Source organism: Salvelinus fontinalis, chromosome 6, assembly GCF_029448725.1.
Source record: "Salvelinus fontinalis isolate EN_2023a chromosome 6, ASM2944872v1, whole genome shotgun sequence".
In the NCBI taxonomy this organism is placed as follows: domain Eukaryota; kingdom Metazoa; phylum Chordata; class Actinopteri; order Salmoniformes; family Salmonidae; genus Salvelinus; species Salvelinus fontinalis.
In genome coordinates, this window is record NC_074670.1 from 35,180,994 (window position 1) to 35,195,459 (window position 14,466).

The window sequence follows — 14,466 nt, forward strand, 5'->3', positions numbered from 1 at the left end:
CCTTAGTTAACCTGCTGCATCCTAGTGGCTTTGTCCTGACTACGATTGCAAAGTTTTCCCGAAATCCTAGTAGGAGGATTCCCAGAATCAGGAAGGAATGAACAGGAAATATGGAATCCTCCAATCAGGATTTCTGGAAAGGCAGGGAATTTATTGAAAGTTTCGCAACCCTAATCCTGGCTAGTTATTGTAAAAAGTAATCTCTGTCTGTCCTCCCGGTTAACCCTTTCATTGACTGTGGTAAAGAGGCCCTCTTTGTTAACCCTTTTTCCCCTGTGTTCTCTCTCTGACCAGGTGGGCCTTTGTGATGAAGAAGCACCTGAGCACTCACCTGTTGGGGAAACATGGACTGGGCCAGCCCAAAGAGAGGTAAGACTGACTACCTTTACCTCGCTTTGTCTCTCTCTCCGTCTCTCTCTGTATTTCTCTCTCTCGCTCTCTCTCTCTCTCTCTCTCTCTGTCCCTCCCCCCTTTGGCCCCCCTCTCTCTCAGTATTTCTATCACACCCTCTTTGTCAATCTGTTCCCTCCCTCTCTCTCCTCTCCTCCCTCTCTCTCCTCTCCTCCCTCTCTCTTCTCTCCCTCTCTCTGTATGATTGGGAAGATGTGATGTCTCCATCTCTCTTCGTGATGTTGTGTGTAAAACTTTCCCAGTTTCCCAACTTTCCCTGTGTGACAGCTTTCCCGGCTGTCAGCCCGCGTTGTGTGTGTGTGTGTGTGTGTGTGTGATGAAGACAAAGTTGCAAAGTCCCCATGGCATGCGAGAATGAGACGTTAAACACCCCTCAATCTGTCAAACGGACCCACTAAGAGAAACCAGTCTTCTTGCATTTAAAAAAAAAATAAAAATATCACATCTGAAAACTGCCTTTCAAATTGATACTTTTGACAACATGTCGTATTCGATATGACGAGGGGCTTGAGATATTAGTAAAGTAGGCGCACCATATGCTCCCCTGTAAATACACACTCATTATTAACTGGATTCAGACTGGCAGCTGCTCGTTGGGAGAGAAATTCTCATATCCCACAACTATTTCACTTGTCTGCTTTATTCTCGTAAAACAGCACATAACAAACTAAACTGTCCAGGACAGGAATGTTTGTACCACATATTTTTTTATTGTACCTTTATTTAACTAGGCAAGTCAGTTAAGAACAAATTCTTATATACAATGACGGCCTAGGAACAGTGGGTTAACTGCCTTGTTCAGGGGCAGAACAACAGATTTTTACCTTGTCAGCTCGGGGATTCGATCTAGCAACCCTTCGGTTACTGGCCCAACGCTCTAACCACTAGTCTACCTGCCGCCCCTGAATGTTATTCAAGATGAATTGCCACATATTTTGTCCATTTGGCTTTTGTTCTTTCGTAGTTTGAGGATGCTGTGAAATCACAGTGGGGTTTGTAGGTGTATTGTGTCTGAATGAAAGACCTCTGTGTCCTTGGCTCGGTATTAGACGGTGACATTACAGCAAAGGTCGGAGAGAGCACGCACGCGCATATGCAGAAACGCACACGCGCGCACGCACACACACACACACACACACACACACACACACACACACACACACACACACACACACACACACACACACACACACACACACACACACACACACACACACACACACACACACACACACACACACACACACACACACCAGCGACAGGCATGAATGGAGTGGCCTTGTGGAGCTTGTGTTACCTGATAGCGTTTACCTCAGAGTGTGTCTCTGCCAAAACTAACTATAGTCACCCTGCTGCCCCATAAAACATACTGCAGTGCCATACAACACCATTACATCACACACACACACACACATGCACACTCAAACGTATTGCACGTATGTGCACGTGAGCGAGCCAAGTGCATGTATGTATAGAGACATCGGCGCTGTGCCATTATTTTCTCTTGCCTCTCTCTCTTAAACACACACACACAGCGAGAGGCCATGAGGTTTGTTCTATTTAAACCTGTAAAACACGGTGTCATCATTTTTCTGACAGTCCTGGAGACAGAATTTATCTCATCATTAATGAACCATCATATTTCCAACGCAGCAGTGCTTAATTAGCACAAGGTCATCGGGGAGGGCTTATCAAGTGGAACAAATTTGGGTGAGTGTAAGTCTGGGGAGAGAGGGGGGAGGGAGGGAGAGGGGAGAGAGAGAGAGAGAGAGAGAGGTGAGGGAGACAGACTGACATGAAGAGAGAACAAGAGAAAAGGGAGAATGTGGAGAGTGTATAGTGGCAGTGGTTTTAGCCAGCTCTTGACAGTGCTGGCCCAATGATTGATAACTGCACCAGTTTGAAAAGCCCAGACTTGGAGACTCGAGGGGTAGCTGGGGACTGGAGAAGGGGAGAGGAGGGGAGAGGGGACTGGAGTGGTAACTGGGGACCAGGGGAGAGGGGATAAGGGGAGAGGGAGGGAGGCAGGGGGAGGGACCGGGGGCTGGCGGGAGTGGGGGAGCCAATTGCAAACATATGCTGGCTGGCAGGCAGGGGAGGAAAGGGAGAGATGGATTGCAGCAGGACAGTGTCAGAGAGGCTGTTTCATCACCATCTCCACGGCCCTATTCACCTGGTATTTTTAGAACACTGGGGAGATCTGTTAGTCAAAGGAAGAGAAGAGGAGGAGGGAGGGGAGGAGGAGGATGAGGGGAGAGACCTGACTAGTCGGAGTGCCCAGCTCCAGTTAGATTGGTTTGTCTGGGCTCTGGAAAAACAGGTTATTTTGGGTGGGGGGGGGCTGGGATGGGCACGGGATCCGGAGGTAAGATGACAAACACCAGCCTCCATGACAGGTTCAGAGAGAGAGAGAGAGCGCGAGAGAGAGAGAGAGAGGGAGAGAGAGCGAGAGAGACAGGGAGCGAGAGAGACAGGGAGAGAGAGAGCGAGGGAGAGAGAGAGAGGGAGAGAGCGATAGAGAGAGAGAGAGAGAGAGAGAGACAGGGAGAGAGAGAGCGAGGGAGAGAGAGAGAGGGAGAGAGAGAGCGATAGAGAGAGAGAGAGAGAGAGACAGGGAGAGAGAGAGCGAGGGAGAGAGAGGGAGAGAGAGAGCGATAGAGAGAGGGGTAGAGGAGTTCTGGCCTGTTCTAATATGACACATCTGGGTCTCGGTTTCATTCACCACTATTCTTCACTGCAAGGCACTGTGGGTAGTTTGGAGGTCTGCGTACTTTTGTGTCTTTCAATGTGTGGATATACAGTCAGGTCTAGAATTATTGGCACCCTCGATAAAGATGAGCAAAAAAGACTGCATCAAATAAAGAAAACAAAGACTGAGCTATAGGTAACTGCCAAAATATAGGAAACACTTGAGCAAATGAGGGATACAAAGTTTATTGAAAGCAGGTACTTCCACACAGGTGCGGTTCCTGAGTTAATTAAGCACGTATCAAAATGCCCAGTTGCCCATTATTTTGGCTTCCAAACCTAGAGGTAGAGATCTCAGTGTGTGTGTGTGTGTGTGTGTGTGTGTGTGTGTGTGTGTGTGTGTGTGTGTGTGTGTGTGTGTGTGTGTGTGTGTTGAACACTTATGGTAGATTCTGGAGCGGTGCCTGAGATAGTTTTCCATCAACAAAGGATGGAATTTCTTGTGGAAGAATGGTGTCGCATCCCACCAATAGAGTTCCAGACACTTGTAGAACCTATGCCAAGGTACATTGAAGCTGTTCTGGTGGCCTGTGGTGGCGGCGCAGCCCCCTATTAAGACACGTTATCTTAGTGTTTCCTTTATTTTGGTAGTTACCTATATATATTGTATACACAACATTTTGGGGGGAAATTATCATATTTTGTAAATATAGTATAGTACACAAAAAAAAACAAAAAGAGATAGGGGTCAAAATTCCTGGCACCCCGGTTTACTCCGCCACCCTCCCCTTGCGAGGATAATGCCACTGAGTCTTTTTGTAAAATGTTTTATGAGATTTTAGACCACGTTGGGAGGATCTTAGACCGTTCTTCTATACGGAATCTTTCCAGATCCTTGATATCCTCGTCTGTGCTTATGGACTGTCCTCTTCAATTCAAACTACAAGTTTTCAATGGGTTTGAAGTCCGGGGACTGAGACGGCCATTGCCAAATGTTGATTTTGTGGTCAATTAACCATTTCTTTGTGGATTTGTCCTTTCGTCAAATATACAGTGAGCTCCAAAAGTATTGGAACAGTAACACATTTTTGTTGTTGTTTTAGCTCTGTACTCCAGCACTTTGGATTTGAAATGATACAATGACTATGAGGTTAAAGTGCAGACTGTCAGCTTTAATTTGAGGGTATTTTCATCCTTATCGGGTCCGTTTAGAATTTACAGCACTTTCTGTACATAGTCCCCCTATTTTAGGGGACCAAAAGTTTTATATGTCTATTAAAGTAGTCAAAAGTGTAGTATTTGGCCCTATATTCCTAGTATGCAATGATTACATCAAGCTTGTGACTACAAACGTGTTGGCACCATTTGCTGTTTGGTGTGCAGATCTGGAATATATCAATTATACGCCACAGCGACACATGCCGCCCTGTATCTCGGGAGTACTTGAGGAAGACCAAGAGGTAGACCACCGCCAGGTAATATATCAATTACATGAGATGGTTGCAGGTCCCTGAGAAGAGATTTAATAAGCTCTGAGCTATTTATGAATATACTAAACCAAGGTTTGGTGCGTGGGGTTCTGTGCAATTGTCATTTTATATGTTTTGCTAACTTTTGTGTAGAATTTGTGGCTCCAAACCAATATAAGACGTGTTTCATGTGCAAATCATCATCAAGTGTCTTAAGAAAATGTGTGTAGCTCGCTGAAGTGCGAAAAATGCTAATATGAGGTATAGTGACTTGCATTGGTTTTGGGCCACAAATGCTACAACATTAGCATTTGAAGACAATGGCCAGGGATACAAAACCAAGGCATGGTTTGTTTTCTTACCTTCCCCTTAGGCTACTTACAGGGTAAGGAAACCAATAAGTCATTGTATAATTTGGGTGAACTATCCCTTCAATTTGACAAAGTGAAATTTGTGAGATAAATCCCCAAAAATATATTCCTACAATTCAATAGCTTGATGGAATAGGCCTAGGTCTATGAGCGTGTCAAATTGTATTGGTCACATACACGTGTTTAGTAGATGTTATTGCGGGTATAGAGAAATGCTTGTGTGTGTGTGTGAAACCTGTGTGTGTGTGTAACATGTATCTGTGTCGTGTGTGTTTGAGTCTCTCTGTGTGAGAGAGGCTAGCTTCTTGCTGGTTTGAAAGATATAAATGCACCTAAACCAACAATTGAATGTGGCAGAGTTTTGCTGTTGTGATTGACGGCTGTGACCTCGCCTTAATTTAACGTAATTTTGAGCAATTTAAAAACAAAGTGTTCAAAGATGACTGACCAGTCTAAGGTACCCATGTTTTTTAGGCAATTGTAAAACTACCCCCCATTTTCCCATTTATAATAATAAACAGTTTGAACTAATACACTCTTCACTCATTAAATGGGCGTGTTGACAGCCAAGTGAGTCCTATTTATTTAACTGATAACGTTGGTGAAAAGGTTTCCATAAGAATTATCCACGTGGGTCAATAACATTGTAAAACGAAAATTGACCCACGACACAGAACAACCATTACTTTTGCTGGGTATGTTTATTCATCTCCACTTACAGTATTTAGCCAATACGGCGATCCCCAAATCAATTTTTTTTTATTTGAATCTGATTTGTCATTTAGAAACGAATATTCAACTCTTCTGCAAATATGTAAAAAAAACAACAACACTATGGCTGAGCAGCAGACACATTTGGGGGCCTTCTTGGCACTCTGGTATGTTGATAGACTTGCACCCGTGGCTCCTGCTCCATGACAAAACAGGGGACAGTGGGGTAAGTTAAACCAAAGGGGGACGTTGAGCCGCCCTTGTTTCTAGGAAACCATACACAAAATGAATAATTTTACCAACGATTTAGAAAGAGGTCATCATTTCATGGGGTCTGTGAAGGAAGAAACCACATGGAAAAAGTGGTAAGCAAGTTAGGTCCAAAAACCCCAGATTTTCACCAAGTCAAATGAATTTCTTGTGTTAGAGGTTTCATGAGGCTTATGTCTAAACCAAAGTAGATCATTTTAAGATTGTTCTATACATCAGTTGGGAGTCTCTATAAGCTTCAGTATGAGGTCCTAAACCTAGCATGAAAGTGTGTCCTTGTAGCGGGCTAATATAGTCAAAATGTTTGCCTTGGGGTAAGTTGAGCCAAAGTCCATGGGGTAAATTGAGCCAATGGCAAATTGAGCAAATTGAAGCATTTTCCTCCCAGGTTTAATGCAAGAAATTACCACTGGGATATGAGGTAACAAAGTGTTTTTTTAGGCGCTAAGCCTGTGTTAATAGATGCTTAAAATGAATAAAAGACAGACACGTGATTGTGTTGAATTGTGTTTGGGGAATGACATAGACATGGATTTAAAAAGAGGTCATATTTCATTCAGTACAGAAATTTGTAAGCGGCTTAATTTACCCTGTCCCGCGGCTCAACTTACCCCCCCCCTCCGTACCCGGGGTAAGATTTTTTGGGACAAACTTTGTTTTCAAAACTGTAATGTTTGCGTGAATTCTGATTTCTTTCCAGGGATACACAACAGCCACAAATATTTATCGATATCTTTCTGAAAAAGAATATTATATTTCCCTTGATCGGAATGTAAAAAATGGCTCAACTTACCCCACTCTCCCCTACTCAAAACAGCTAAATGTGATTAGAATCCGAGTAAAACTGATCAAATCCTAATTATTCAAATCGTTGGCGTCAGCCCTAGTAACCAAGCCAATATCACATACAGTACACACAGCACCAAGGAGAGCGGGAACAAATAATGACTTAGCCTAGCTAACATGAGGTATTATACTGCATGATGGTTCAACAAAGACATGTATGTGCGTGTGTCCACAACCATACTCTACTGTAGTGCTGCTCAGGTACATGCAGCTTGTCTGTGCCAGAGGCCGAGGGTGGCAGAGCGGGCATCTGGCTTGGCAGCACCAGGTTCTGGGCTCACAGCCGCTTCCCAGTATGCCGTGCGGTGCGGCCATATTGCCCGGTCGCTGTGGACTGGGACGGGGCAGGCTGGACAGGGGCATAGGGGGCGGAAGAGTCCTGCAGGGTAGCAGCATGGTGGCAATGTGTACCACACAGAGTCCAAAGCCCTGCCACACTCACAGGGGTCAAATTACACCAGAGTGTGTGCATGTGTGTGTGTGTGTGTTTACTCTCTAGAACGGTGCTGTGGATAGAGGACGAGGTAAGAGAGAAATATTGTTGCCCTTTGGATTAAATCCATCCTCTTAATTATTAATAATTAATCCATCTCCCCCTATTTCCCCCCCTCTCCCTTACCTTTCGGTATCAGCTCTGAATTGTTGTTACCACCCAAGAGTAATGGTGTCATGGTTAGGCCTGCACTGCTTACTGTACACAGACAATGGCTTGGCACCCAGAACAAGTATGATATGACAGTCACAGCAGGGCCATGTTCATTAGGCACCAAACGGAGGAAAGAAGACTGAAACAGGGAGGGACTACCTGGACTTGTCCAATGCAAACGCACATTTTTGTTTATCATAGCAAAACATTTCGACAACATTTCCCATTGGGTGCCCTAATGAACACAACCCAATCCTGTCCGATATTACGGCCATAGGGGCTGAATGCACAATGCAGATGTGTGTTTGTGCATTTTAAAGGCTTTGAACTGCAGCAACAGTCACTGCCACTGTGGTAAACGGGTTTCCCCGAGTCCAAGTCTCCTGTGGCTGGTGTGTAGTAGAGAGGGCCTAGTGGCCCATCGCTCACCTTTCTGTGTTGCTGTGTGTTTGTTTGACCAGGCGCCAGTGGACACGGCCTCTGTTTACCCTACTCAATATTTCATGAGGGATGAACGGTCGGCGCCGAATGAGGGATCGCGTTAATATTGCCATTGAAATTAAACGATAATTAGAAATGTGTTAGTCTAAAAGCCATTGCAGTCTATAAAAGTTTGATTACTGGAAAATGAGGTGCATTAAGTTTTTATGGGTTGGCCTGTGCGATCGCTGGAGAATGGTTTTATGCACTTGTCATGGGCATATGGTGCAGGCTGGCGACATGTGTGTTTGTGTGTGTGTACACGCAGTGGTGTAAAGTACTTAAGTAAAAAATACTTTAAAGTACTACTTAAGTAGTTTTTTTGGTATCTGTACTTGACTATACTATTTATATATATTTTTTTACATTTACTTCACTACATTCCTGAAGAAAATAATGTACTTTTTACTCCATATTTTCCCTGACACCCAGAAGTACATTTTGTACTTTTTGAATTCTTAGCAGGACAGGAAAACGGTCTAATTCACGCACTTAAAGAGAACATCCCTGGTCATCCCTATTGCATCTGATCTGGCGGACTCACTAAACACAAATGCTTTGTTTGTAAATTATGTCTGAGTGTTCCCGTTGCTGTCCGTAAATTTTAAAAATAAAGAAATCATGCTGTCCGGTTTGCTTAATATAAGGAATTTGAAATTATTCATACTTTTACTTTTGATACTTAAGTATATTTTAGCAATTACATTTACCTTTGATACTTAAGTATATTTAAAACCAAATGCATTTTCACTTTTACTCAAGTAGGTTTTTACTGGGTGACTTTCACTTTTACTTGAGTCATTTTCCATTAAAAGGTATCTTTACTTTTACTCAAGTATGACAACTGGGTACTTTTCCCACAAACTGTGTACATGGCTGCGTTCTGAAAAGCTGAGGATCTTATATGCAACAACTCTTCCAGTGATGTAATCATCCGAATGTTGTTATCAGTCAGACAGACTAGTTGGCCTAACTACCAGCAGCAGTTTAGTCTAGGTCTAAACTAGTTGTATTGGTATTGGTAATGGTCTTCAGCTAGTACCCAGTCACAATAGCATGTCTTTGTGGAACGAGACCGCTGGTCTGTATTCATAAAGCGTCTCAGAGTAGGAGTGTGGCTCTAGGATCAGTTGACCTTTTTAAATCCTAATGAATAAGACTACCTGGACAGGGGGGGATCTGATCCTAGATCAGCACTCGTAATCTGAGAGATTTTATGAATATGGGCCTTGTTCCAATATCCACATTAGCACTTAGTATGAAGCAATGTAGAGCGTTGGGCCAGTAACACAAAGGTCGCTGTTTCGAATCCCCGAGCCGGCAAGGTGGAAAAATCTGCTGTTCCGCCCTTGAGCAAGACACTCGACCCCAAACAACAACTGCTCCCCGGGCGCCGGTGACGTAGACATCGATTACACATTTCGGTTGAATGCATTCAGTTGTACAACTGACTAGGTATCCCCCCTTTCCCCCTAGTGTAGACATTTGAACAGACCAGTAGACGAGCTACTCTCTGCCAGACCTCCCAATCCATCTCCCAAGCCTCTAACTTTCAGTCTAGGAAGGATGTCATCAACATGTGTCGGAACACAAGTGGCGTTACTCAAACCGCGCGGGGAGAGAATGTGCTCAGCTCAGCCGCCGTCTAATTTATGACGAGAGCACAAGTGGAAGAGCTAGCATTGTGTGGCTAATTGACGAGAGGTCTGAGTGCCCTTACCGCGACTCCCTGCAACCCCATGTGGGCTACTTGTTTCTGCCTTTCTCAATTGAAACGTCAGACTGTCACTGCAAGGAATGGATGTTGCCAGGCCTCACTAATGAACCGATGAATCAATGAATTAGCTAAGCAGCGATTCAATTAATGCGAGCTGAACGGAGGAGCAGGAGCCGTGGACACATCCCAGAGACGGCGATTAGCGCCGAAACAGATACAGACACATGAACCGGTCGCGGCTGCCAATATCAGTTATTACAAGTTTCTCCAACTTTGGACGTTTTCCTCGTTTGTTAGCGCGGTAATGGATTTATCATCACTTCCTGATGTTGTATTGATGTTCAGACGTTTCTTTTTTTTAATGCCGGTCCGCCCACACGGGCACATAGGAGGTACATATGAGCATGTGGTACCTGTGTTCAAGCTGGTTCACCTTTAGTGAGAGACCGTGGATAACATCTCTAACACAGCGTTCATCGTGCGTGTGACTCTTCGCTTACTGTACTGTACGGTACATGGTGGGCGGATTGATTCAGCTCGGTGGTCAGGTTTGCGTTGCCGGGTGTGCATGTGTGTGTATAGTGGGCTTGTGTGTGTGTGTGTGTGTGTGTGTGTGTGTGTGTGTGTGTGTGTGTGTGTGTGTGTGTGTGTGTGTGTGTGTGTGTGTGTGTGTGTGTGTGTGTGTGTGTGTGTGTGTGTGTGTGTGTGTGTGTGTGTGTGTGTGTGTGTGTGTGTAGGGTCGCGAGAGAGAGCATAATGTGTGGGTTGAGGAGGTACAAGAATAGACATGTCATAATCAACTTTGCGGCGTACAGCGGGTGGTTTGTTCGGCCCGAGTATCAAATCATCTCCCCAAGTTTTGTTTTCCCGAATCCAAAAAACCCCCGAGCCGAAATGGTTCGAGAGAGAAGAAAAGAACGAGAGGGTCTCCTTGATTATGTGACATCCTCCGGAAGGCCTCTGGAGTTGTTTCCTCCATTACTTAGGGGGGGAAAAAAGCCTTCTCACTATTGAGACTGTCACTCTCAATTTGGGCTAACGGTAAGCATGCACAGGCCTCCTGGATATTCTCCCCGCCCAGAGGGCCCCCCCCCCCACCCCCCACTCTGCCCTTCCCGCCACCGATCGCCGTGGTGACAGTTTGATTAGATCATCAATCGTGGCTGTTAACAGCGGTTTTCCTGAGCACCTGGGCAGGCAGGTCACACCTGGCTCTCAGCTACCGCTGTCCCCCTGACCCAACACTGCGTGTGCGTGTGTGCTAGTGCACATTTCTCTTTCTGTGTCTCTGTGTGTGTGTGTGTGTGTGTGCGCACGTGTGTGTTTCTCATTTCCATTGGCACAGGGGGATTTGAAATGACCCACACGGTGCACTGCAGGATTTTATTGAGTGAATGTATATCTGACTGTGTTTGCTGCTGTTTCCGCTCAATACAAATGAGAAGTTATTAGACTTAGCTTGTTATTTTCTCCTGATATTGTTTTGTTGGGCTCTGGAGGTCAAGGTAGTAATCAATTCTATAATTGTATTACACTGGGTTTGAGAGATTGTTTTTTTGGGGGGGCAGGGTGTGTGTTTTTTTGGGGGGGGGGGGCAGGGTGTGTGTGTGTGTGTGCGTGCGTGCGTGCGTGCGTGCGTAAACTCAGCAAAAAATGAAATGTCCCTTTTTCAGGACCCTGTCTTTCAAAGATAATTCGTAAAAATCCAAATAACTTCACAGATCTTCATTGTAAAGGGATTAATCACTGCTTCCCATGCTTGTTCAGTGAACCATAAACAATTAATGAACATGCACCTGTGGAACGGTCGTTAAGACACTAACAGCTTACAGACGATAGGCAATTAAGGTCACAGTTATGAAAACTTAGGACACTAAAGAGTCCTTTCTACTGACTCTGAAAAACACCAAAAGAAAGATGTCCAGGGTTCCTGCTCATCTGCGTGAACGTGTCTTAGGCATGCTGCAAGGACGCATGAGGACTGCAGATGTGGCCAGGGCAATACATTTCAATGTCCGTACTGTGAAACGCCTAAGACAGCGCTACAGGGAGACGGGACGGACAGCTGATCGTCCTCGCAGTGGCAGACCAGGTGTAACAACACCTGCACAGGATCTGTACATCCGAACATCACACCTGCAGGACAGGTACAGGATGGCAACAACAACTGCCTGAGTTACACCAGAAATGCACAGTCCCTCAATCAGTGCTCAGACTGTCCGCAATAGGCTGAGAGAGGCTGGACTAAGGGCTTGTAGGCCTGTTGTAAGGCAGGTCCTCACCAGACATCACCGGTAACAACGTCGCCTATGACCGGAATGGCAAAAAGTGTTCTTCACTGACGAGTCGCGGTTTTGTCTCACCAGGGGTGATGGTCGGATTCGCTTTTATCGTCGAAGGAATGAGCGTTACACAGAGGCCTGTACTCTGGAGCGGGATTGATTTGGAGGTGGAGGGTCCATCATGGTCTGGAGCGGTGTGCCAGAGCATCATCGGACTGAGCTTGTTGTCATTGCAGCCAATCTCAATGCTGTGCGTTACAGGGAAGACATCCTCCTCCCTCATGTGGTACCCTTCCTGCAGGCTCATCCTGACATGACCCTCCAGCATGACAATGCCACCAGCCATACAGTACTGCTCGTTCTATGCGCAATTTCCTGCAAGACAGGAATGTCAGTGTTCTGCCATGGCCAGCCTGGATCTCAATCCCATTGAGCACGTCTGGGACCTGTTGGATGGCTAGGGCCATTCCCCCCAGAAATGTCCAGGAACTTGCAGGTGCCTTGGTGGAAGAGTGGGGTAACATCTCAAAGTAAGAACTGGCAAATCTGGTGCAGTCCATGAGGAGGAGATGCACTGTAGTACTTAATACAGCTGGTGGCCACACCAGATACTGACTGTTACTTTTGATTTTGACCCCCCCTTTGTTCAGGGATACATTATTCCATTTATGTTAGTCACATTTTTGTGGAACTTGTTCAGTTTATGTCTCAGTTGCTGAATGTTCGTTCATACAAATATTTACTCATGTTAAGTTTGCTGAAAATAAACGCAGTTGACAGTGAGAGGACGTTTCTTTTTTTGCTGAGTTTATGTGTGTGTCTTTGTATTCATGTGTAAATTAGTGGAGAATTTTTATTTTGTGTGTGTGTGTGTGTGTGTGTGTGTGTGTCTTTGTATTCATGTGTAAATTAGTGGAGAATTGTTATTGTGTGTGTGTGTTTGTGTGTGTGTGCCTCTGTGTGCCTGCCCAGAGTCTCGCTCACAACAGTGCATTGTTCACTGTCCTACAGATGCATAGAGATACTATATGTGACAGCAGGCTGTTGCTCTATGCCGAACAACACACACTCACAGATACTTAGAGCGATGCATTACACACACACACACACACACACACACACACACACACACACACACACACACACACACACACACACACACACACACACACACACACACACACACACACACACACACACACACACATCCAGGTACTTCCTCCCTCTATTTTCTTTTGCTGTGAAATCCAAATCCCTCATCTTCTCGCTAAAGCGCTGCAAATTTATAATGGGACAAAGTGTACGTCTCGTTCCAATTCCTCAGGTATTACACGATTAAATAAATGTCCCGGGTCTTTTCACAAAGCTTTTGTTATGGTGAGGTGGCCACTCCCCCTCACACACCTCTCCCTCCACACCACTCACACACACACACACACACACACACACACACTGCCTATTTCTCACAGATGCAGAGGGTGTTCGTAATTGCGTTTGGGAGTCGTGGTTGAGGAACTAAAGTTCTGAATTAACGTGGAGCATCCATTACTCGGTCTTTAGTGTGCGGAGCCGGCTCTTAATATCCCGGCTCTGTCGTACTACTAGAGCAGTAACAATATGATGGCAGTTAGTGAACTAGCTCGTGTGTCACATGATACACTAGATACACTGAGTGTGCAAAACTGGTTGGAATAATAACGTATCATTACAACAAGAAAGTGGTTGAAATGACGTCATTATGAAAGACTGGGTGAAAATACGTCATTAAAGCAAGGAACCGGTCGAAATGATGTCATTATGAGGTCATTTTAACTAGGTATCTGCCCGTTGGGAAAATCTAGGGATTATGGTCCAGTGTTCTTTCTCATATGAAGGTCATTGATCATTCTCGGGGAAGTGGTTTTGGATGTATGAAAAGTAGCACAGGGAAAGTAGAATGAGAATTATTGGTTATAGCTGATGCCGTTTGTTTTCTCACTCTCTCTCTCTCTCTCTCTCTCTCTCTCTCTCTCTCTCTCTCTCTCTCTCTCTGTCTCTGTCTCTGCGAAGAAAAAGCACCAACAAAAACAAGACAGAAAAAAAGCAATTATCTCCCTATTCCTGGACATTGCAGTAAACATGGCTAATTGTTCCCTTCATTGTGTTGCTGCTCAGCTGAGTGGTGTGGCAGTGGAGAGGGCCGCACAGTGAGAGAGGGAGAGAGATAGAAGGGGACAGTACGGAGAGGGCGAGAGAGCAGGGCTTTTGTTGTGATTATTAATGTGCGTATCACATGAACCTGCTCTAATAAACTCAACAATGGCCCAAAATCACCTGACTGATGAGTAGGACATGGTAGCGGCGGACTCAAGCGGATGGCCAGGCCTGGCCCCGGTAACGGAAACCGCTACAGCCACCGTACCACCACCACCGCACCCTCCCTCCTGACCAAGATTAATGAAACTTCCATTGCTTTTAATTAGCACAGCTGTGGTCATCAATTATAACCCCCTTCTAACCCCCCCTCCTTCCCCCTCCCCCCAAATACAAATATTGTTATATTTGGGGGGAAATTCTTGATTTATATTATTGTGGT

At 45.2% G+C, this 14,466-nt stretch overlaps 1 protein-coding gene across 1 annotated transcript in view; it reads left to right on the forward strand.

The window, feature by feature from the left end:
- Nucleotides 1-294: 294 nt before the first annotated feature.
- The window catches only part of LOC129857760 (zinc finger protein 407-like), a gene marked incomplete at its 5' end in the record, with an annotated part of 121,263 nt that continues 107,091 nt past the window's right edge, over nucleotides 295-14,466 (forward strand). The window contains 1 exon segment of the mRNA XM_055926302.1: nucleotides 295-369. Coding sequence (XP_055782277.1) covers nucleotides 295-369 — 75 coding nt within the window.